General features: G+C 37.6%; 2 protein-coding genes across 3 annotated transcripts; one reads left to right on the top strand and one right to left on the bottom strand.

Annotated features, from left to right (window-relative positions):
- Window positions 1-2,337: 2,337 nt before the first annotated feature.
- Window positions 2,338-12,446, top strand: oit3 (oncoprotein induced transcript 3). Its single transcript, XM_056249619.1, has 9 exons — window positions 2,338-2,425; window positions 6,123-6,497; window positions 6,587-6,700; window positions 8,369-8,491; window positions 8,577-8,699; window positions 8,784-8,944; window positions 10,137-10,549; window positions 11,555-11,654; window positions 11,804-12,446. The coding sequence occupies exons 1-9, from the start codon at window positions 2,371-2,373 to the stop codon at window positions 11,966-11,968; spliced, it is 1,629 nt and encodes a 542-aa protein (XP_056105594.1). The 5' UTR covers window positions 2,338-2,370; the 3' UTR covers window positions 11,969-12,446.
- Window positions 12,447-13,858: 1,412 nt separating this feature from the next.
- On the bottom strand, window positions 13,859-20,430 carry pla2g12b (phospholipase A2, group XIIB). 2 transcript variants are annotated; one of them, XM_056249599.1, is made up of 4 exons: window positions 19,938-20,430; window positions 17,831-17,919; window positions 15,833-15,998; window positions 13,859-14,107 (listed from the first exon to the last, which is right to left on the bottom strand). In XM_056249599.1, exons 1-4 carry the CDS (start codon window positions 20,311-20,313, stop codon window positions 13,989-13,991), a joined length of 750 nt encoding a protein of 249 aa, XP_056105574.1. In that variant the 5' UTR covers window positions 20,314-20,430; the 3' UTR covers window positions 13,859-13,988. The 2 variants fall into 2 exon arrangements, with proteins under 2 accessions (XP_056105574.1, XP_056105583.1); XM_056249608.1 differs by having other exon boundaries at window positions 17,843-17,919.
- Window positions 20,431-26,023: the final 5,593 nt, after the last annotated feature.

Below are 26,023 nucleotides of genomic sequence, written 5' to 3'. Positions count from 1 at the left end.
AAACCTCTTTCTCACTTGAGTAAAAAGCCCTGGTCTCCACAATGGCGTCCACAAGTTTAGAGCCACGGATTTAAGATATTTCTATTCAATTGCAAATTGTAGTATTACCATTTAAGTAAAAACGTTCAAATATTTTCCAGTGGCAGTGAGCTTTGTATTTTTGCTTCAAGAAAAATGGTTTCAAACAATGCCAAAACAACTGTTGCAACATACATTCTCCACCACTAAAACACGATGCTCAGCCAATCAAATGACTGGATCTATCAGTTTCCATGTGGTATTGTAGCAGTAAACGGTTTGTTTCTAAATGAGCTGCAGCACTTGTTTTAGAGTCATATTTACCTCAACAACACCTTAACCTGCTCAATTCCTCAGTTCTTCCTACATTTAGCTGGACTTCCTACCAGATATTAGGCTTCTGTTTGTACACACTGCACCAGTATACTCTAAACTACATTAATATCCAATCAAATACCCTTAAAGATGTTTCTTCCCTCCCTAAGCAAAGAAAACCAGATAGTTTTTCTCCCATGATTCTATCCTTGCAGAGTCTGCATTTACTCTGATCTTAAGCAACAAGGAAACGGGATAACTGGACAGCCCATTAACTCTAAAAGAGACTTGACACATTCCAACCCATTTCCCTTCTTTACTTAAATGAGAGGGGGAAAAAAAGCTCTGACCAAATTGACACATCCATGCCTGTTAAGATCTCAGACTTGAAAAGACCAGCAGCTCCTCTCCAATTTGTCAATCTCCTCTAGACTTTCCGTTTCTGTGATAACCTTCAGACACTTTCCTCTACTCTGTGCTAATGATACCAATGATTGGAACATTGTCCTGTCTTTCCTGGGCTAGCGTGAAGGACAAAGGAAAGACGACAAACTTGACAAAGTACAAAGCAAAGCCGGACTGATTACTGACTAATAAATGGCTTAAATAAATAGTTCACTTCAAATTGACCCCTTGCAATATAAAAGCAACCTAAAAGTATGATAAAAATGACTTGCTTTAAAACTGATTTAATTTGTGATTCTGTAATTGTTAAACGATTGGTTAAAATATAAAATAATACATTAATAACTAAGTTTTAAAATTTAAAGTTAAATATTGGTCTGTTTCACAAAGCTATTGTATTGTAGTGTAAGCATGGAATGCAAGTCATGTGAACTACTTTTATTGAAATGTTTTGCGTTTTGCGAGCGAACATAATTTTTTTGCGATGGAACGCAAAGTTTCTTGGGGACTGCAAAATATTTGCAAGAGAAAACAAAACCATTGACTTATTATTTTTCCTCCCATTTCATTTTTTTTTTCACTACCATACAGTGTTGCCAGATGTACGATAATTATGGTATTTGTACGATAATTTTGACCTCTGTACGATGTACGATCAATAATGAAAAAAAATCCCATAATGTACGATAATTTCAGAATTTTGTGACACTTCAATCGGAGGTCATTGTAATCATAGTGTTTCTCGGTTAATACTCATTGATCAAGCTGTGGATCTACGTCATGATGACGTAGATCCATGTCATCATGACGTCATCATGACGTAGATCCCCCCCCCTCAACAATCCAGTAAACCTCACTTGTTTAAATAGCTGTTTTCTGTCCGTTTGACTCGTGTACGATAATTTTCTTCCAAATACGATAATTTTGAGCTTCTGGTACGATACTTGGATATTTCCAATCTGGCAACACTGCTACCATATCCCCGTAGGGGCTCCGTACAAACCCAATGGTTGGGTTTCAAATTTTAATTAAAAAATTTAAAGCAGCGTTTGGGTTTTATCCATATTTGACCCAAACATCGGTTGAGACAACCCAGCATTTTTTAGAGGGTATGTTTTCTAATCTAAGTGTTGAGCTTCCTTGGATACAGTCTGACTTATAGGCCAAGAACACCTATAGGAAGTTCTACAGAGAGCAGGAGATGAATCTCCGCCTGAATGTCCTAACACACTATCTACTAGAATGCATCACATCTGCTAATGTAGGCGGTTGACTGGTGTTGGGTCGGATGATAAAGGATTCTGGATGATGTATCAGGGTGGGATGGATAAGCCGGACTCCAGTAACAATGAGAGGATGGTCCTGTCTCTATCCGGACGGGTGGGTTTTCATAGATGGGGGACAAGAGGACGGGAGAAGGGGTCAAGGTGAGATCGATGTCCTGTCCATGGGAAGACGACAAACAAATTATTTACAGTCATTGTGTTAGACACATCCCTCATATAGTGACAGAGATAACAGAGTCCACTATTAAACCACAAAGCTCTTCCACAAACTGAAGTGTCAAGACTGGAATGACAAGGTATACGTCTGTGATTTTCTCACTAAATAAAACCCTCTCTACCACTGGACATGCTTTTCACTTTGGTTGTTCTTTTACAAGCTGTGAGTACTGCACAGGCCATAGGTAAGCACTCTGCTTATTATTATTAAAATAATGTGCTTATTACTTGAGCTTCATTCTAAAGGATGCCATTTTGTTATTGTATTGATATAACCACATTTTTCTGAAGGACATGTGACTGGTGCTTGTGCAAAAGACATGACCATCATGATAGAGTGTTGTGGGTGGTTGCTAGGGTGTTGCAATGCAGTTGCTAAGGTATTCTGAGTGGTTTCACTGTGTTGCTATGTGGTTGCTAGTAGGTATTATCTTATACTGGTCCTTCCCCAAGTCTTTATGATATTCTGGTCTCTAGATATGGTTCAGATAACTCCTTTAATGAAAATCACAAATCGAAAGTATCGCACTGTAGTTATTGAGTTATGTTTAATATGAGCAATAGTAATAATGATGTTTTCCTTGGCAAAAACATTCAATAACAATGTAAAAGATATGGCTGACTAACATGGAATGGGTTAATTTCCTCACACATGACATCTAAATTAGGTTACACTTTATTTTAAGGTGACATTGTTTCAGTGTAATTGCATATAAGAACTGAGGGTAACACTTTATTTTACAGCGTCCTTGTTACACACGTTACATGTAGTTACTATAGTAATAATTATAAATTATGCATAGTTACATGCAACTAACCCTACAACAAACCTAATCCTAACCCTACCCTATGTGTGCTATCTGGGTCAGGGTTAAGGTTGGGTTTAGGGTTAGTTGCTTGTGATTATACCTAATTTACTGTTATTACTGTAGTATGTAACTTGTGTAACTACAGTAGGTCACCTTAAAATAAAGTGTTATGTAGTTATTTAACTGTAGCTGTAAAGATAAAGATTTTTTTTAAAGATTTAAAGATTTTTTCTCTCGGTCAGTAGAGTTAAAACGTGTAAATACTTCAGTTAATATTCTATTCAATTCAAATTTTTAATCGGTAACACTTTATTTTAAGGTGAAGTAGTTACACGTTACTACATGTACTTACTATAGTAATAACAGTAAAGTATGCATAATTACAAGTAATTAATATTACTCAGTACAATGGAACTACGTCACCTTAACATAAAGTGTAACGTTTAAATGTTCTTTAAGAAATATCCTTAATTTCAGCATTGTTTAATATACCAAAAGATACCCAATAAATCAGCAATGTTTGAAGTGATAAAGAGCTCTGTGTGTGTAAGTGGATATGCAGCAGATGTGAAAGCGGACATGATTTATTATAGCGGTGTCCAGGAATACAGTGTTTACAGCAAACATTCTTGACCTGAACATCCGTTTCTCCTTGACCTCCAGCTGTTCTCGTATCAACTGAACATCCCTGATAGATAACCCTATCTACAGTCTGCCTGTGCTGAGAACTACACTAGTATTTACATTCAAAGAGATTTTGAGAAATGTCTTTAAGTGTGACATTAGTCTTTTACTGCTGTCTTACAAGGCAATATTGCAATAAACCTCTAACCCTAACTACCAAACTTTGATGCACAACTGATGAATGGGTGAATGATACCACATATCAACGGACATGTAATGAGGGGGTGTTTCATATCAGAATATCAGAGACTGATGGGGCTCTTATGCTTCAGGCTAGTAAACAATCTCCTGCAACCATTCTGGACACCCAGAAAACACTCAGAATACCTTAGTAAACAAACGGCAACGTCCTGGCATCATGGTGGTCATTTCCTTCAGAAAATGCAAAATACACATTTAAATGCATAGATCATGTGTGGAAGGCGAATGTCCATCCACTTGAAGGTGTTTGAGTTTGCAAAGAAAGCTCTCTGTTGTGATGATTTGGAGATATGGCCAGGGAGAGTTGATTCAAGGCCTGAATAAATTCCCCGTGAACAGGGAACAGTGTGTCGTTGCCAATTTTTATTTGAACGGAGTTGATATTTTACCGTGGAAAGGATTCTTTATGCCTCATCAAGCGGCTGAATCCTGACTAATGGTCATTCACACTTCATGCTGCTTCATTTTTCATTTCCACATGGTCCAGCAGAGCAGCTTCATATAAAGACCGAACTCATTTGTGGGGAGTGTTAGGGAGAGAGCAGCGGTGCAGTGCAGAGTATTGATTAGACGCCTTTTGAAATCTACCAACCAACTGAAGGAAAATAGTTTTGCACTGACAGATTTTATATTCTCACTATAGAGTGCAAGACTTCTTCTGTACTGCTTTAGTTATCTTGCTTTGATTAAAACACATTCCTGGCTTTCCTCAAACCACTTCTGAAAAACCTGTTTAAACCAGCATAAATTTCCATGATGCTCCTGAATGGTTAATCCCTGTTATTGTTAGTTGATGGTGGTCTAACATGTGCAACAAAACTTAAAAACTTGTTGATCAGCTCGTCTTGCTGGTTAAGTTAGTTATAGGTTAAGTGTGTGATTTCTTGCCTCTAGCATCACCAAATATTAAACATATCGATTTTTCGGTAACACTTTTTATGAAGACCATGCTCCATTCATACTTATTTATAAGTAACTATTAATGTTTTATAAAGACTAATTACGACCAATACTGCATTATAAGAACAATTATAGTTACGTTTATATTATTTTTATAGTTACTTATAAGTCATGCATTTGTGTTTTCATGTGTATAAATCAGTGTATAATGGCATGCTCATAATCCATTATGCACTGATTTATTAATATTATTAAATCAGTCATATGGTTCCATGAATGGATTTATAAAAAGATGCAGGCTGCATTGCTATAATGTTATTATATAATAGTTGCAATGACTTTTTAGTAACTCGGATTTATTTCTGTCAAATAAGTGAATATGTTTTTATTATGAAGCTGTTGTGTTCTTATAAATATTTATTGTCAGTGATAATACAGTTGCTAACCTTTATAAATGCATCATTGATGGCTTTAAGTAAAGTGAAAGCATAGGATGCAATTTTCCTAAAGCAAATGTTAAGAAATCATGAAGATGTGCTCATCGTACATTTTAAATTGTTTATTTGTAAGTGTAACTAATGAACAATAATTCCTGTAATAAAAAAACAAAGATTTGAAAAATATATATTTTTCAATGTTACATACTAACAAAAAACTGCAATAATATATATTTTTTTAACTATAATTCCAAACTGCTATAAGCAATCATGCATTGCTCATGCAGGAGGAATAGATTTTAACAAATCATAATTACTCCTTTATGACCTCTAATGCAAACATTAGCCATTAAAGACATAATTAATAACTAATTGGTACAGCAAACAAGGGTCTCTGGAACTATTTTATATTTGATCATTTATAAATCAGTGTATGTTATGAGCATGTGCATTGAAAAAGCAAATGCATGACATAAGTAATTCTAAAAATAATATAAATGTAACTATAACTGTACCTTAATGAGACTTTATAAATATATTTATAGAATAGTAATACTTATAAATAAGTACAAATGGGGCTATAATTCATAGAAAGTGTTACCGATTAATGTGTTAATCGCAATCTGAATTTGAATGATCCTGATATCAGTTCTTAAAATCACTTACTGGTAAAGTATGCACATGCTTATTAACACGACCCTGATCTACCTTTGGTCAACAGATTGTCCCCTCCACATGTCTTACTTATAGTTGTCTCTGCATATTAGAAGAGAGGAAAATATGCAGGTGTCACCAGTATGTAACAGATAATCTGTTCTGACCAATTGTTACCTGTCTCTGTCATTGGTCAGCCCTAGATCCCTGCTCAGCGTATATCAGTCTGAACGAACCATGGCGGAATACAGACTACCATGTCAACAACTCTGCAGGAGTCCCTCTGTGCGACCGGCACGTGGCGGGGGAATGGTATCGCTTTACAGGGATGGCAGGGGATGCTATGCCAACCTTCTGTATCGATGAGAACCACTGTGGCACCCATGCCCCCATCTGGCTGAATGGCAGTCACCCTCGCCCTAGTGATGGCATTGTTACCCTACATGCTTGTGCTAGCTTCAATAATAACTGCTGTCACTGGACAGCTAGTGTGGACGTAAAGGCCTGTGCTAAGGGTTACTACGTCTACCGCCTACCCCGACCCTCAGTCTGCTTCCACGTCTACTGTGGCCGTAAGTCTTCCTACTGCCTCATTAGGTCTTTCTGACATGTTGGTTAAGAATTGACCTCCATCAGACGGTTTCGTTATGTGTCGCCATAGATTTCTATGACATATGCGATGAGGTTGAGTGTAATGGAGCTGACTGCCCCATCGAGGCAGAATGCCGCTGTTCTGAGGGGACGGTTCTAGGCCCTGATGCGCAGACATGTCTGGGTGAGTAACAGTGTGGTCCAGGCCTGGGCAAGAGAAATGCTTGTAGAGCAGAAGAGTTATATTGCGATAGGAATGAGAGAGGGCTTTTGCAGTGATGGGAAAGAGACCACAAGACTGTTGAGAAACAATCCATTAATGTACAAAGGCAGCCAGCAAAATCAATGCCTTTAAAGGTTAAAAAATAGAAGAGAGTGCACATTATCCAGCAATTTTCAGGGTGTCTACATTTTTAAAGGAATTTCTGTTGGTAAAATTAAGGACACAATCTGTTGAAATTTGTCTTGCAGAACCCAAGTTGTTTATTTGCTCCCAATTGGTGATGCTGCTATGGTTACATCTCAGAATGAACGTAACGTATGTTCACAAGTCTATCTTTTAAGGATATCCAGTTATATGCAGATATGCAAGAACAGCCAGAGGCCAGGGGTAAATGGATGTTCAAGGCTGTAGGGCATGGGTGTCCAATCCTGCTTCTGGAGGGCCACTCTCCTGCAGAGCTGAGCTCCATCCCTGATTAAACGCATCTAAACCAACTGATCAAGGTCTTCAGGATTATTCTAAAATTCCAAGCTGATGGGTTGGAGCAGGTTAGACCTAAACTCTGCAGGACCTTGGCCCTCTAGGAGCAGGATTGGATACCTGTGGTGTAGGGCCAAGTATCCTGACACAATCTGACCCATTTGGAACATTGTTAAAATCTATACTTAAAAAGAAAATGTACTTCAAAGATCCTCCAAACTTCTGTTTTCCCTTAGCTTGGGGATTCAAGCCTTAATTTGAAGAGTCAGACTCATCAAATCCTTCCTTGATTAGCATAATGAACACATTGCATGAAGCAGTTCTGCTTCATAAGCTGGTAAGAGAAAGTGTCAACTTTAAATGCTGTATTGGAGGGCAAATATATAGTAGGACAAAAATGAGTAAATGGAATAAGTGAAAACAATTAGATGTAATTGAATGTGTTCATTTGCTGGATTGGGCGTAATTAAGGACAGCAAGCCCTCTGTCTCCTCATTGATCTTCTCTCTCTCTGTCTTTCAGTCTTTTCCATTAGCATTTCATTACCTTTTTATATGGTGGCCGAGAGGGCTCAACGTGCTGCAATTGAAGAAAGCACATGCAAAAAGAAAAAACACCAGCAAATTAAGAAAACATCTTCATCAGTTTGACAACACATGTGCTGCAACTACTCACAATGCAACCAAACTGATGACGATGTTTTCTTAACTTGCTGGAGTTTTTTCTATTTGCATGTGCTTTCTTCAAAAGCCCTCTCGGACACTGTATTTTTACCCTCCATGAACAACTTATCTAATCACTGTCTATTCCAATGCCAGCAGAACATAAATGACTGGCTTTGTTGCAAAACCGTGATCTCACAGAGGGAGTATGTTAAGGCAGAATTGTGTCGCTCCTGACACAAAGATTGTTCCGATAAAGTATACAAACAAATTCTAATGTAGCATTGCATGTATTCTTCGTAAAGAAGGTAATCCCTTGTGTGTACAAATGTGTGTTCCAAATCAGTCTTTTTCAGTTAGGATGCTGCCTTTGAATGTAGACAACAGGGGCAACTCACTAGGTTTTAGAACAGAGCCATAGCTCCATCTGTTTCTACCCCACATTCAAGCATCTGTTTTAACTGTGATCTGGTGTGTTGTGTGTAAGATGTAAACGAATGCGAGAAAGGGAATGGAGGATGTGCAGAAGTGTGCATCAACACCAAGGGCTCTCGTCGATGTGAGTGTGGACGAGGTAAAGTGCTGGACGTAGACGGGAAGAGCTGTAAAGGTAAGAACATGGTAAGACAGAGCATCCTGAACATGGGCAGACTTTCATTTAAATCATGTATTGTGGTTTTTGTGGTTCTGTGTAGAGACTGAAGGATGTGACAATGTGAATGGAGGCTGTAGCCATGGATGCTCCTCAGAGGACGACTCATATTACTGTCACTGTCCCCGAGGTCTGACACTGGGAGAGGACAAACAGACCTGTCAGGGTGAGCTGAACCTCTCTCTCCTGCCTTTTGCTCTTTTTCTGTCAGGGTTTGTGGAGTTCACTTTGACATTTTTTTTTTGTGCAGTCCCTGTGCAGTGTGATCCTAGTTCCATAGAGGTCTCGGTTCCCAAAGACCTGGTTGGAGGGCTTGAACTCTTCCTGTCAAACACTTCCTGCCGTGGCATTTCCAATGGCACTCACATTAACCTCCACTTTAGTCTGAAGACCTGTGGCACTGTGGTCCAGGTAAAAAATTATTATGGATCTATCAAGCTTTGATTTGACAGTCAACGTGAAATCTAGACTAACCCTGTTTACTTCCGTAATGCGTATTTTTGGTGTTATTGTACATGATTAATAGATCTTCGTGATCTAATAATAAAGTTGCTCCATTTGTAAAAAGACTATCCTTTTTAACTGACATTTCCTGTGCAAGTCATGTGACATTCTCCTTTTATCCATCATATTTATGGCCTTGAGTGGGGAAAAGTAATGGCAGTGACAAAAAACAAACGAACGAACAAACATAAATAGAGATGGCAAGACAAAAATGTCTGTTCGTGTGTTTTGTATTCACTGGCATTACTTTGTTCCACTGATGGTAATAAATGTGGCAGTTGAGCAGAAATGTCACATGACTAAAACAGATTAGTTAGTATTAACCAATACACAAATAGTTTTTTAACGGAGTAATTTAATGCCGGTGTTATGGCAATAACATCAAATCATGCTAGAGTCAAAAAATAACCCTTACTATTGGAATATGCAACACATTCTCATCCTTTGGCGTCATATAGGTGACGCCATATGACATTTCGTCGAAATCTTACGCACATGGCATCCTTTAGCGTCAATATAACACACTGTTATGGGTAGGTTTAGGTCTGGGGTAGGGTTACGGTTATGACGCCTTGGGATCTGCGTCTCATATTGACGCTAAAGTATGCCATGTGCGTCGGATTTAGACGAAATGTCAAAAGCGTCACATGTATGACGCCTTGGGATGAGAACGGGCTGGATTATATCGTTCCAAAGGGTGAACACATCCACGTCCTGGTCAAAACGTCAAGTCAAATTTATTTGCAAAGTGCTTTTCACAATGCGTATCATTTCAAAGTAGCTTTACAGAGAGTCGTACTGTTATGTCAATAATGCCTTACCAAGATTTATCATAGAGCAAGCCTTAGGGCTAGACTTAAGGTCTCCTCAAAAGTACAGTACTTGCAAGGCAAGTGGTGTTCCTTGAAAAACCACAACAAGCTCGCATTCAGGTCTGGTTCCATTCATTGCAGCCCTAATGGATAAAATCCCAGCCTACATTTTTTTCCTCACTGTCAAGTAAAATACATGGGAAACAGTATTACATGTTGACTTATAAAATACTTGATAGTTCTCTGTGAATGTAGTGGAAAATCCTTTCCCTTTCTCTCTGCTTCAGGTGATTGATGACAAAATCGTTGGCACCAACTTGGTGACAGGGTTGCCCCGGTCCAGTCCCAGCAACAATGGTGATCTGATCGTGCGCACCAGTAAACTACTGCTGCCAATTACGTGCGAGTTTCCGCGGCAGTACGAAGTGTCAGACGGATACCTGCCGAGTCTGAGCAAAACAGCGCTGGAGTTAGCAGGACACAGCGAAGGGATATTCCCCTTCAGTTTGGAGCTGTTTAAAAGCGCAGAATTTTCTGAACCGTACAACCAACCTCCTCAACTGCGGTTGCGTGACTCGTTGTACTTCGGCGTTGAGCCTCGAGAGCGGGTGGATGGCCTTGCTGCCTTTGTTGAAAGCTGTTTTGCCACACCTGGTCCCAAGGCTGACCAGGCCTTAAAATATTACCTCATCAAAGATGGGTAGGTATTCAAAAGAATTCAAATATGAAGGGATACTGTTCTGTATGCTCACAATACCATACTGTATACTCCATGACTGGTGCTATAAGTCATTTTATTACACGGCTCTGTGGAATGCTTGATTCTGATTGGTCAATCGCGCCATCCAGCGGTATGTACTGTATTCCCAGATAACAACCGCTGAAAACAGATAACAAAGACTCATCCGGGTTACTGAAGTCAGCAGCGCTATACGCTTGCTAGGAATGGTTTGTCTTCGTGGAAGTTTTGCATTTGTTTAGCTAATAAAATCAATATCAAATCGAATCAATATTTTGTGTACAGCTATTTAATTATGCCATGAAGTATCGTGGACTTTCTCTCTCTTGTTTCATATAAACGCTGCCGCCATTTTGTGACTACTGTTTTGTACACTTTTGGATTATGAGATAAAATCACTACGATTTTAAAACAGTTTAATCTGAAATCAATATTTCTTATCTCCATAATTATTCATGTGGCGAAATGCGGTGTAATAAGTGGTATGACTGTATCTCTTAAATGTCCATCTAGTTTGAACTTGCTGCGCTAGCAACTGCTCTCTCCACAGAAGGGTTTAAAGACCTAATCAAATATTTCAACTCACATCAATATTTAATCTCTAATTATTTACTTATGTGGCAAGTAGCCGTGTAATAAGCGCGATAATGTGCATTATCCCTTACTTAGCCTTTTTGCTAACTTCAACTAGCCACTGAATTAGACCGTCATATCCCTTCTACCACAAGATCCCTCTCCAAAACCTGAATATAAGGCACAGAGAAATAAAAGGCACAGAGTATGATGGTGTGTTCTGAATTGCTTAAAAACATTTTTTAGCTGTTTTTTATACGCCTGAGTGTTATGTCATATCTATCGGTATAATTTATGGGTGATATTTTGAGGAAATTTGCTTACAGCACCTTTACAAAAAGGCAGAGTCTATATTTAGAGACTGTTGTGCTTTAATGGCCTTATGTTTCCCAGCTGCATTTCAGACGAAACAGTGCGTCAGCTTTCGGCTAAAGACCAGCTCTCCAAACACTACCAGGTCCCCGTCTTCAAGTTCATCGGCAAGGACAACAGAGTGAGTAGGGAACAGGTGCATGCTGGGAAATTCAGCTGCCTGGTGTGTCCTATGCATGTGTTTTTGAGTGCTAATGAGGTAGCTATAATGAGTGTGGGTGAGAATGAGTGGGTCATTAAATGAGTTATTTTATGCGTACTGTGTGTTAGGAGGTGTTCCTGCATTGCAGTGTGCTGGTGTGTGGGCAGGCACAAGGGGAATCTCGCTGTACGCAGGGTTGCAGAAAGCGTTTGAGGCGACATCTCTGGACCGACCAGCACCAAGAGCAAGACGTTCTGTCCAGCGGACCCATTCGGATACTGCCAGACCCATGAGACATCTATAACATCTCTTTTCCTACATAAAGAAAACAACGCCATCTGCAGGCTACTTTACTGTATTTAAATACATGCATACTAGTAATCTTACATTTATGAGTAATATAAGGAGCATATGTTAAAGTCATCTCACTTGCTTCCTTCCACTGCTTCTGACACTATATTAACATAAACCTCATCTACCAGACCAAAAATATGCATTTACTGTAGGTGATGTGTGTGCAATTAACAGTAAGTCTGAGCATTTCAATACAGCTTAGGACATGAAACTGAGTGCTGGCATTTTACAATCTTGAATGGATAATTTGCATTTATATTCAATTCTGTTTTACTAATGGGGAAAATAAAATGATTTTACAGCCAATAAAGGTATTTTTCACAGTCTGTAGTCACATTGTCTCTCACAGGGCAATAAACATTCCTGTGTAACACTGTTCAACACTGATTCTACATGTAATTACATTTAAAACAAAAAGCCAAATTAAACTATTTGGTTTAGGTTAACATTTCAGTTTTCAGCATATGATATTCAGACAATTAAACAATATTGTTTAAATAAATATCACTACCCTACTGAGGTAAAAAAAAAAAAACACTATTTTGATTATGCCACAACAAAACAACAACTTAAGTTGGAACATTAGTTTGGAACATTGTTTCTTAATAGTACAATAAATGTTAAAAAGGTGTCAGCTATTGTGGGAAGTTTGTATAAAGAAAACAACGCCATCTGCAGGCTACTTTACTGTATTTAAATACATGCATACTAGTAATCTTACATTTATGAGTAATATAAGGAGCATATGTTAAAGTCATCTCACTTGCTTCCTTCCACTGCTTCTGACACTATATTAACATAAACCTCATCTACCAGACCAAAAATATGCATTTACTGTAGGTGATGTGTGTGCAATTAACAGTAAGTCTGAGCATTTCAATACAGCTTAGGACATGAAACTGAGTGCTGGCATTTTACAATCTTGAATGGATAATTTGCATTTATATTCAATTCTGTTTTACTAATGGGGAAAATAAAATGATTTTACAGCCAATAAAGGTATTTTTCACAGTCTGTAGTCACATTGTCTCTCACAGGGCAATAAACATTCCTGTGTAACACTGTTCAACACTGATTCTACATGTAATTACATTTAAAACAAAAAGCCAAATTAAACTATTTGGTTTAGGTTAACATTTCAGTTTTCAGCATATGATATTCAGACAATTAAACAATATTGTTTAAATAAATATCACTACCCTACTGAGGTAAAAAAAAAAAAACACTATTTTGATTATGCCACAACAAAACAACAACTTAAGTTGGAACATTAGTTTGGAACATTGTTTCTTAATAGTACAATAAATGTTAAAAAGGTGTCAGCTATTGTGGGAAGTTTGTATGGCAATTTTCCTGTTCTCTACATTTTAATGAGCTCTTTATTTAAATCTTTAGCATTAACTTTAACATATATTTTTTTTTATTGAACATGAAATTGAGCGGATATTGTTATGGATACTTTCTTCCTATATAACAAACCCACACACAAGCACACACACTACACATTTATGGGACACTTTTACACATGCAATATAAAATCTTTTGTGTTTATTTAACTAAATTGGATCCATTAAGCACCAGGGTTACTGGGTGAATCTCATGAACATGTCAAGAACATGTAATGGTCATATTTCACCCCAAAAATATAAAACGTGCCTCTTTTTAAGACCAAAGAGTTAAAAAATCTCTTGCTGCAATGCAAAGAAAATAAAGATACATAAATAAAATTATATATTTATTATTAGTAGTATTTATACGACACAATAGTATGATAAATAATATAATAATTAGAATTTAGAATGAAAATGTGCCTAATTGTTTCTTTGAATTTTTGTGGTGAAATGTGACCTGGGTGTGTTTTAATGAGATTCATGGTAATACTGACCCATTGTGTGGAGTAGTTTAAACCTGTAAAGTGTTTATATGTATTGAATGTGGTGTGTTTCTGTGGTTTGGTCTTCACAGCTCATCCTTCTCTTCTCCTTCACAATAGCAGGATGACCTTTGGCCGTTCATGAAGGGCCTGCAGCCCAAAGTCCACACAGTGTTATACATGGTGTCCGCAAAGGTCTCGCATGCTAGAGAGAGAAGGGAAAAGAGGTTGAGGGGTTTTGTCCGGTTTGTTATTACAAATGACAATCCATATTGTGTTTTTATATCTCTGCACTGTTTGTATTTGATTTCCTATAGTTTAAGATGTTTTTTTATTATTTTTAGCTGGGTCATAATAAATAATAGCTCTGTTCCAATATCTTGATCTTGTCAAGGCAGCATCCTATCTCTCTCTCTCTCTCGTGTATATATATATATATATATATATATATATATATATATATATATATATATATATATATGGTACAACAGGGCTAAAAGCAAAGGTCTTTGTGGACTAGATCTGCTGCGCTATATATATATATATATATATATACTGTATATACTTATCTTATGTCTTATGTATACAACGGGGCTAAAGGCACACCAAAAAAGAAGAAGCTTTTCACTATTGCCATAGTGTATGATTGCAGAAAAAAATATGTTTGTATCGAACATTTATGGACCAACAGATTTTGTGTGAAAATAAATCATTAAAGTGGTTTATTATGTTTAAAAATCTTATAAATGTATGAGGTGGCAAGGCTCGCCAGCATGGGGCAAAAGGCACAAAGTATTGACACAAATACTAAAATAATGTAGTGTTAAAATAATAGTGTTTTTAATCATTTCTAAGTTTATACTTGTTCAAAACAATCACTTTAGCAAAGTTTGCACTATTTTCTGTTTATTTTGATAAATAAAAGAATTCATTTTTGTTCAATAAATATACTGTCATTTAAATATGTTAATATAAAATACATTTTAAAAATACAAAAGATTTACAGTAGTAACATTCAATCATATTTTATTATATTATATGATTAGTCATTATTAAATTAATTATATAATTTTAAATATGACGATTTCATTATAAATATGGTGATTATCTGTAAGGTGGACACCCAACTTAATATAATCTAACCAAGTCATGTCAACAAATGGAAAAGTCAGCCTGATATTTATTATCATGTTAATTATTGTGCCTTTTTTACCCCAAATAACAAACTTTCACATATTCTTCCGTTATTGAAAAACTGTTGCTTTAATTAGCTTGAACAAAACTGAAAATCATTAACAAGACCTTTGTCTCAAAATATATTCATTAATTTTAGCGATTCTCATTTGCTACTTAAATCTACAACGTTTTAAAAAAACATAAAATATTAGATCAAAGTAGCGCAGAATCAACTTTGCATTGCTGCCCGCGAGCGCATCAAGGATCAGCCAAATGTCCACGTGCATCGTGAAAAGCAGATGTTTTGGAAAGTGCTGCGTCAAGTTTTCGTGCCATCTAGTGGTTTAGAGGAAAATAATATCAAAGGAGCCTTTAGCTCCGTTGTACCCTATATAGTTCAGTCTTCTGAGAAGCTGATTGGTTCTCTTAAAGCCGACTGCTTTGGCCAATCAATCTACTTCCGTCCCATACCGGCTCAACTCGCCCTCCACCCTCCCCAGCACCACCTGCCTAGATCTGCTAGAGTTCTCCCTACTCTCCTTGCAGCAGCTATTCACTGTATTTATATTTCAGCAGTAGCGTTCGCTCGTGTCCATTATAGTCCGTTGTGGATGGATGTTTTTCAGTGAGATTGTCACTCTGCATTATGGGATTGGCTACTGCTCAGGTACCTTTTGGAATAGCTTCTGTTTCTCAGCTCACTAGGTTTTGTAACAGGGTTGAAGTGTGTGTTGCATATGTGAGTATTTCGCACCTTCAACCTTTGACAAGAGGCCCAGGCTCTTCTTCAGGTCACCACAGATGCTATGGAGGCACCAGCGGAATTTGGTGTCACAGCGGTACTTGTTAGAGCCACAGGTTTCATAGCAAATGTCTAGCTGGTTACAACATTTGGTCATGGCTGGAACACCCATATCAAACTGTGGAGTAACAGCACATTACACAACATGCACATTAGAACTTTTACAATCTGGTCAAAATAAACCAGTTAACTAAAAACAACCATTGGTATTACTGTTGTGCTAAAGCCAGAGTAATACACTACAGTGCTGTCTATTAAATAAGAGAGGAATATGCAGTATAAGGAAAATAGGTTAAGATTTTAGTTGTACTGTTAGCAAACAAACAGACACACAAAGAACGTGTTAGTCACAAAAAATCGAACTACCTGTACACCCTTTCACTGCCCAACTCAAATTATAATGTACTGTATTTTAAGTCTATACATGTCAAGTCACATTTATTTATATAGCGCTTTTTACAATACAGATTGTTTCAAAGCCGCTTTACAGAGATAACAGGAAAATAATGCAACAAAGTTTGTTTTCAGAAGAAAATAGCATCACAGTCCAGCTTAAGTAAGTTCAGTGACGTTTCATTAGTGTTGTAATAAAGTTATTAATTTAGTTCATTTATATATATATATATATATATATATATATAGCTGCTCTGGAGAAAACCGTCATCGTCCAGCTCATTTCAGTTCTCATGGTGTCAATGCAGGCAGATCAATATTATGGTTGAATATTAAAATAAATGTCCCCAACTAAGCAAGCCAAAAGCCAGTGCAACAAAGGCGAAAAAGGCGACAGTGGCACTGTTGCATCAGTAATGATTACATATTTACTTTGCAAAGCAATTAAAATTGCATAATTTTATATAATTACTATATAATGTAAGCAAAGACTGCAAGTATACTGTATTATGGTGATACGCATGTTCGTTTTGTGCCAGGCTTAAAATACAATACACAATTTCAATATCTAGCAAGGAGTTCCAGCTCCATCTTTGGTGTGAAAAAGATGTAAACTCTTGATTTGATTTAGTCATGGTTATTTAAGGGATGCAACAATGGTGGTTAGACTCGCATCGTAATTCATAATGTTGAAACATAAGACAATTACATTTGTCGCCCATACTAGAGGAGGATACAGATATATTGCCTTTATAATTGCTTTCTAAATGGACACCTTAAACTTCATAATTATGACAAAAAGCCAGAAATTACACAGAGGGCTGTCCAGGAGTCTTGTGTGGAACGTATTTGGCACATTTGCCTTCCTCTTTCCTGACAGCAAACTCATCAGCGCTTTGGCTGGATGCCAAACTTAACTGACTCTCTCTTCAGAGTCCTTGCTAGTTTCTCAGGTTTAGGAGCCACATATTTGAAAATTTGTCAGGCCGCCTTTAACTTAAATCTATAACTTAATGTCTGGTCCGTCTGGACCGTCTAACCAAGTCTGATGTAAAGTAACCATACTCAGTTTTTCGAAGTTAGGGTTTACTTGAAATATATTACCATAATATTAGTTGTGAAAACAGAAAAATACTCCGATTTTGAATATCTAGTTTACTTGTTAGTACTAAGTGCCTCAAATTATTATTATTATTTTTTTCCAGATTTGATTCCATTAAGCTTTTCTAAAGGCCAACGCTTTATATAAGTCACTGTACTTTGAATCCCAAAGTTCATTGATCAGTGTTTTTTTTTCCATTTAAACAAGCAGGGCCACCTTTATGTTATCAGATACACATTGCACAAAATGATCTAATTTTCTCTTCTGTCTAACTCTAATGTAAACATTAACAGTTAGATTTCGATGGATCCTTTAATTACAAGTTTGATTGATTTGTTGACCAGTGCACACTTCATAGGCCGGACTCCCACAGGTCATTCATGGAGATGGTTCTTAGCAAAGCTTCAAGGCGGCTGGCCACTGGTTAATGTTAGTAAAGATAAAGGGACACATACACTGTTCGGTACCTGGAAACCAAGAAGACTGGTGCTACAACCATCAGGTTCTGGCATCTGATAGCCAGCTCGAGGCTGAGGAGCTTTACCTGAAAACAAAAATTGGAATATAGAATATATCATATATTTAATATAAAAAAAACCAATATATAATATTGTTAATGATCTTCAGTAGAATACATTTCACATAACAGTGGCTTTAAGAATTTTTCTTACAAATCTGATGAAAATCTAAAGCAGATATACAGTATATTGTTGTGTGGACCCCTGAGATCCACTAAAATTAAAGGTTTCAAAAGTTACTATTTTTATTTTTTTTCCAGTGATGCCATAGAAGAACCATTTTGGGTTCCCTAAAGAACCTTCCAGTAAACAATTCCTAAAATAACCACATTCTTAGTGTGAAGAACATTTAAAGTTCCCTGGATGTGAAAGGTTATTCATGGAACAATAGATGCCAATAAAGAACCTTTATTTTTAAAAGTGTATAACTATTTCTTGAGTCGTAAACAACTCTGTCAGCTGTTATTAAATAAGGGACAATGCAAAAAGCAGAATCTTAACAAGTAGCACCATATTTTGTATACTACAGATTTAACATTTGAGACCAAAGATGCATTTTTGTCCTGCAAATTCCTTTTCTTTTTAGAATAGACCATTAATTCAATCTTATTCAGTATTATTACATTTTAAGACATCTATTGAGAAATATCTAACATTGAGTCAGATTCCTGACAAATTCCTGAAAACATTACCTATAAATGTAACAAATGGAATTAAAACAGAAGAGGTCCTAAACCGGAGCCCTGGGGAATTCCAATGTCAATAAAACATATGTGATCAGTTTTTTCCAAAGCAACAAACCACTGTCTAAATAAAGCAAGATTTAAGTAATTCTTTTCTCTGTAACAATTTCAATTGCCTGATTAATTACAGATAAATCTAACATATATGGTATGCATTAATTTATACATGGAGCATTCAAATTGACTGCATGGTGCAACAGTATAAAACATTTCCATGTTTGGTATTCAGAGCATGTTCTTTATCATTGCAAAAAAAGGTGACATGGTCCATGGAATATTAGTTTCATTATAAGATTAGACACTACAACTACTCTATTAACTTAGCTTTAGCATTTAGTCAAGACTCAATTACCAAATGTTCAGTAGGACTTTTGAACCCTCATTAAGTATTATGCAATTATTTTGCTAAAACTGTACATAGGCCGATACCCTTACTGTCCTTCTCAGGCAAAATTAAACATTAAGAATATTGAAAATTTGCACTTACTCATACCGCTAATTAGCTCAATGTATGGATTTGTTCTGGTTGCATTAAGTTATATTAATTTGCATTCCATTTACACTTTTTTTTTGAAAAACTAAGCAAAGAGTGCAAGTCTGTCATTCTGAAACCAGAAAAGTAATATAAAGGAGTCAAGATATAAAATGATTCTGATTCATCAGTGTTTTCTGTAGAGTGGTGTGATCTACTTGCCCAATGCCACACTGTATCTGTCAACATGAGGACTGAGTACAGATCAGTGAGGGCATGTTTCAGATGTTTCAGCTTATCAACAAAATGAATTCTGTTTTTCATTAGTATCACACATTAGTTAATATTCAACTCTGAACTTAGCTTTGTAAGCTAAACTAAGTTTTACAAGCTAAACTTAAATGCAGTTCATCCAAACATTAATATGAAATCATTATTTATTCACCTTCTTTACTCTCTTATTTTTAATGGAACACAAAAGGAGAAGTTTTGAAGAATGTACACACTCTTCTTTAACATTCAATGACAGTTCATGGTGAACACATCTATAAATATCCAAAAAGGACATAAAAGCAGTCAATATGACCCCTTTTGGAAATATACAGTCTTGATCACTATGAACAGTCAACATTCCTCAGGACTTCTCTTTTTGTGTTCCACAGAAGATAGAAAGTAATACAAGTTTGGAACAATGTGAGGGTGATGAGTAAATCATTTTAGGGTGAACTGTTTTATTGTTACCGTCTTTGTCAAAAGCATATAGTGTGACACAATCTCAGATCTGAGAAGTGTAACCCGATGTGCACTGAGACGATACTATTTCACTTACCATGTCTACAGCGGTACTGACATACACCATCCCGGCCTCCCATCAGCTCCAGTATAGAGTCAAAATAGCCATTCACTGCCTGGAAACTCCCTCTGATAGAACCGAAGCCCCAGTCCGAATCATCCTCAGATTCTTGTGTGGTACTCTGGGTCTCTGCAGGTTTTCCCTCAACAGGGGCATCTGCCATCAAGATGTGTTCTGCCTGGTACTCCCCATTTAACCGAACATCTGGGGTATCACCAGCTTGAGCTTCAGGTAAAACTGACCCATCAGCAGGCGAATCCTCTGCCGCCCCATCAACAGAGGCCTGGATAAGTGTGGCAGCCAAGCCTGTGGAGATACATAGCAGAAGCAACGGCAACGCGCGTGGAAACATGATTTGACAACAGGTCCTTGGAGGTCTGTAGGCTCCAAGGAGAAGGGGAGACAGATAAAGTCAAAGCGCTTAGAGGAAAAGAGTGAGCAGCACAAACAGACACTGTTGATAGTGCTTCGTGGAAGGGACTTTGACCTGTGATTAGATCAAGCAGACAGCAAGGCATTGATTGGTGCTAAGGTTAAAGGTAAGGTCCAATCTCTTGCTGAGGCTTGCTCTCTCAGTGAATCACAGACACACTAACCCTGTGTAATCGACTCTTGGCTTTCATTATCTGCAGTTCACACTTCACCTGAAAGATGATCTCCTGACACACACAGTCATTTTACCTGTCACACACCACAGTCATTTTATCTATAGAGCTCTCGTGTTTCAACTATTTCTGCCATTGACACACTGTTGGTAATCTCAAGGGCCTATGTCTTGATTTGGTCATGCGTAATTGGTATGAGCCATGGTGATTGCAGGCATGAAGTAAGATTGTTTTTTCTTATTACACTTGAATACACTGTATAACAAACATGTTTTTATTTTCTGGATTTAAATTAATTCGGATCTTTCTTTTTTTTTTTTTAAGAATTAAGTGAAAAACCTCAGTGTGATAGTTCTGTTAGTTTAGTCAGAAAAGACATTCCAGTGTCAGGGTGAAGGAGCGAGCAGAATATTTAAAAAAAAATTATACAGGAGGTTGTAAGGATTTTGGGGATTTTGATTTAGAACCCTAAAAAAAGTAGTGTCAGTGTCAGCAACATAGTGTCAGCCCAGATCCGGCCCACATCTGGTACGCAGGGAATCCACATGCACCAGATGTGGCCCGGATCTGGGCCGACACTCTTTCCCTGTCTGTTATACTATACCAGTGAAATGTTAATAGTTATTAGAAAGGTGTGTCTGTCGTTGAATGTGCAGTTGTTCACACAGTTTCTTATCTGTGATGTCCCTGATTTCAGACGTGCACTGTGTAGGAACATGTTCTGGTTGATAACCAATAAGTGGAGACGTACACTTATGAGCTTTCACCTCTATTACTGCAAATAGATTAAAAAAAGAAGACGAATATTTATAGTGAACATGAACACACAACATAGTTAATATTCGTATATAGTGAACATGATTTAATGCATAACTATCATGCAGCACAGTTAACAGTAGGGTAAAACGGGGCTATAGGTGAACCGGGGTAAAAGGCGCATTTGATTTTATTCTCTTTTAAAACACTAGATGGCACAAAAATTCAGCTTAGCACTTTTCTTAACAACCGCTTTTGATGGTCCACGTGGAAATTTGGCTGATCATTGAAGCGATTCTGTACTTTGATCTGATATTTAAATTAATGTCTATATTTTGAGGTTTTGTTAATGATTTTCAGTTTGGTTCAAGGTAAATAAAGCAACATTTTTTCATAACAGAATAACGGCATAACGAAAGAATATGTAAAAGTTTGGTATTTGGGTTAAAAGGCACATCTTGCCATCTCATACTTTTATAGGATTTTTAAACAAACAACCCCTTTTATGATTTATTTTCACACAAAATCTGGTGCTAAGTGACGTGTGACGTGTTGACGTGTCAAGTTAAAAGAATTTCAACTTTTACATGCAGCGCTGTTCATCAATGTTAGTTCCAAAACAGTGGACCAATCAGAGACCCCGCCCAGAGGCGGGGCAAGTGTTGCGAGCTTTGCAGTTTCTGATATGGAAAATGCTTTATTTGACGTTGTTGGAGGAAAAGGTGAACCCACCCAAACAGATCCAAAGTCACAGGTCTCTGTCCTGTCGTTCTCGGAGAGGTGACACAGTTTTTTATCGAGGTCCAATATAGTCAGTGCGATTCTTTTATTTTTTACACGTCAAAAATAATAGCTATATTTTCTGCTGTTTGGCTATTTCTGTTATTTTGGTTATTGGATCACGTCTCAAAACGTGTCTCGAGACCCTCGAGTTCAGCGCTTTTTATTTAAAAAAAGAAGACAGTATGTAGAAGGTGCTATCAAGTTAAGATAACTCAAACCATTTGAGGAATCCGATTGCCTTTTACATTTTAAGTTTAAAAACTAATATTTATGAGTACTGTGAGTACTTATTCCATTTGAGCCCACATAATATTAAATTAAACTATAATTCCACTTAAATACTTTTTGTAACTGAAATTCGAAATCTTGAGTTGGTACTTACTTTGAATAAGTAATTAGCCTACTTCACAACCGCTAAAAAAGTAAGTTATGAGTGTGTGTGGTATGAATGTAATCCGGACATACTACATTCATCATATTGTCATTATCATGTGACCTACCAATCTTGTCCAGTGGCCTCATGGGATAGTAAAGTGGGATAGTAACCAATAAGTGGAGACGTATAGTTATGAGCTTTCATCTCTATTACTGCAAATAGATAAATAAAATATATATGTATATATTTATTGTAAACATGAACACACAACATATAATATATTCTTATATAGTGAACAGTGTGCCATACAATGTGGCACACATGCACACTTCAGAATCTCGCTTTTTACTTTTTGCAAAAAGGTACTTTATGCCTACTTTGACAGAGGGATAAAATTTACTTGAATGTGGGACTACCTTAAAACAGCTTCTAAAGCCCCGAATGAGACCTCCAACTTCCAATTTCATCTTGAACTGTAAGTCAGTGGCTATAAGAAGCTGGATTGAGAGGTTGTGTATATCAGTAAAGAAAGCGTGTATTAGTTTTATCAACAGCAGAAAAACACTTAGCAGTTGCCAAAGAACATAAGGATTTGGAGTGTGGAAGATTGGAGCCACGTTCTGCAGTCCGATAAGTCAATAGTCAACAAGTCCAACAAGTTAACCTAGCATTGGATGGTGTCAGGTATGTTCGTAGGAGACGACTGGAGTGTTTTAATACCAAATGCATACTGTACGTGGTCCCAATAGGTATGGCAGGGAAACATTGGGGACAAAAGTCCACAGCAGGTGTTGGAAGGATCTACAAAGTTGCCTCCACTTTGAAAATGAACCAATAATTGGGAATCCTGCTGAGCACAATCTAGATGATTAGGGAGGATCAGTTTTGTATGGAAGCTTGTTTCCGCCACAGAATAAAACATAAAAAAGGTAATTGCGTAGCCTGGGAAAACCCAGACAACTTCCGGCAAATTTAGATTTGCTCTGAAAGTAGTCTGGCAAAGAGCTCATTCAAGCCCATTTCCAATCCGCCGAAATCGAGGCACCAATCAGATACGTTGAGGAGGGCTTTACACGATGACGACAGCGCTGGGATTTTGAAGCAGATTTTGTAGCCTACATTACAAAGATGGACGCCGCCGTCGAACATCACTCGTTTGAATCAGCTATCGCGTCTGTTTTACGCGATTTGAATGTTTCCTTTTTGTTAAAAACCGAGCAAAGAACAACACTCGGAGATGTTTCTCCACCGCTCTGCATACGTCATCTCCTTCATCGCTCTGATTGGTTTTAGGTCTATCAGCGACATCCGTTGGTGACGCCCCTCTGGAAATTATTTGTCTATGAGCTTTGCCAGACCATAACTCAGTTACAACTGTATGGTCTGGTTTTAACCAGGCTAGTAATTGCGCTTTTTAATCTCACAATTCTGACTTTTTTTCCTTACCATCTCAGAATTGAGTGATATAAACTCACAACTGTGAGAAATAAACTCGCAATTCTGACTTTTTTCTCTCAGAATTTCATGTTATATCTCGCAATTCTGACTTTACAACACGCAATTTGAGAGATATAAAGTCAGAATTGCGTGCTATAAAGTTAGAATTGTGAGATATAAACTCGCAATTCTGAGGAACAAAGTCAGTATTTTTTTCCCCTTAGAATTGGACTTTATAACTCGCAGGGCTCTCAAGTGTCACGCATCGGTCTTTGTCAGACACGTGGGTTTGTTGTGTGTGACGTCACCACAGGCGCCATTTTTGAAATATCGCTACTGACTGTGAGCATTGAAGAGATTACAAGAGTAGAGATGACAAGTAAATAACTCGCAAAACTGGAGAAGCACAAGAAAACCGAGGAAATGCCGTACCACAATAAACTCGATGAATATGGCAGGTACCGTTATTTGGAGAAATTGTCATCCATTCAGAACATAGATCCATATATGAGCTGACTGCAGTAAATTGGAGTGCTGATCCCGCATTGCTTTCTCATCCTCATACTGGGACATTGTCAACTATCTTGTTTATGGTATAAGCGCATATACCAGTGAACAATTTAAAAACGATAAATCTCTTAAAACCCACGGACATTTTACCAACGGCTGAGTACAGGATTTATTTACATTCCCACCGAAGGACACAGTAGTAACAGCAAAGATAGGTTTGCTGTATTGATGATGATGATAATGTCATGTTAAGGATGGTTTAGTTTTAAAAAATAATGAAAAACACAATTCTCCAACAACAGAATACCCCTGCATCGATACCTTACAAATGGCGGCTACGCCCCATAATGCACTTCGTGTATCACGAGTGTGACGTCACCTGACAAAGACCGATTGAGCGTGACAGTCACTCATTTCTGTTTTTTGTCACGGTCACCCGCCACACATTGTATTTCTCACGCTGAAAAACTATTTGTAATATATTTAATATGCCGCAGCGCCCAAAACTCTGGCCGCGCCGCTCTCACTGTAGAACAGGCATGAATCAAGCGTGTTTCCTCTGGTGTTGTTCGTCGAGCTACACAATAGCCAATCAGAAAATAGCACTATTGTATCTGGGTAAGATTTAACGCAACAACCAATGACAAAAAATGTATCCAAAGATATAAACTCATAATTGCGTTTTATAAAGTCAAAATTGTGAGTTTATTTAACGAGAACCTTTGGTAAATTATAAACCTGAAATTTGAATAAATTATGCAGGTCTTCCAATGAAGCTCAACTTTGCGAAGAACTTAAAGGTGCTCTAAGCGATGTTGGGCGACGTCACTTCTTGTTGACGTTCGAAGAATTGTCAAACAAAACGGAGGCTGGCTAGACCCTCCCTCGTCCTCATCCGTGCACTAACCCCCCAAACTCCACCCCCAAATCCTTCTTGTCGGTTATTGGCTGGAACACTGTTTGTTATGTTTCGTGGTGCGGGTTGGCCCAGTTTGTTTTTGTTGCCCTTTGTGAAGCCTTGGGTGTCTACAGAGACACCGCGTTTTTTACAGTGTGTTCAGGGGACAGGCAGCTAGCGGATAGTGAGGAGATGTTTGCTATATGTGACAAAAAATTTTTTGGCCTAAAAAATGCGTGATCGCTTAGAGCACCTTTAATGAGTGTTGGAAAATGTTAATGACACACTCGCAAAGTTTAGTGAGACAATGGCCAGGAGAATGTCTGCTGTAATCAAAAACAAGGGAAAAGCAACTAAATATTTATACCTGTAGTCAATGTTTGCTTTGTTTTTCTATGCCTTTTTTGCATAATAAAACCTGTATATGCTGGAGTTCCCTTTCGTATGGGAACTCCTACGTCTCGTCGGAGGAGTTTCCAACGAATTGGGATCACGCTAGGGAGACCAATTGCCTTCGAGTGAATTAAAACGAGCCAATAAATATTGGCATGTGGGATTTGCATTCCGCGTCCCGCCTATCAGTGCGGGTATAAAAGCGGAAGCGAACGCACATACCATTGCTTTTAGCTTCGGAGCCGAACTAAGTGTCCTCTGAGTGATGAGCTTCAAGATTATATTTATCTTCACGCTCAACGAG

Source organism: Rhinichthys klamathensis, unplaced genomic scaffold, assembly GCF_029890125.1.
Source record: "Rhinichthys klamathensis goyatoka isolate OS25496 unplaced genomic scaffold, OSU_Roscu_1.1 h1tg000003l_1, whole genome shotgun sequence".
Lineage (NCBI taxonomy): Eukaryota > Metazoa > Chordata > Actinopteri > Cypriniformes > Leuciscidae > Rhinichthys > Rhinichthys klamathensis.
The sequence above is the reverse complement of the archived record's forward strand: the minus strand, read 5'-3'. Positions and strand labels throughout refer to the sequence as shown.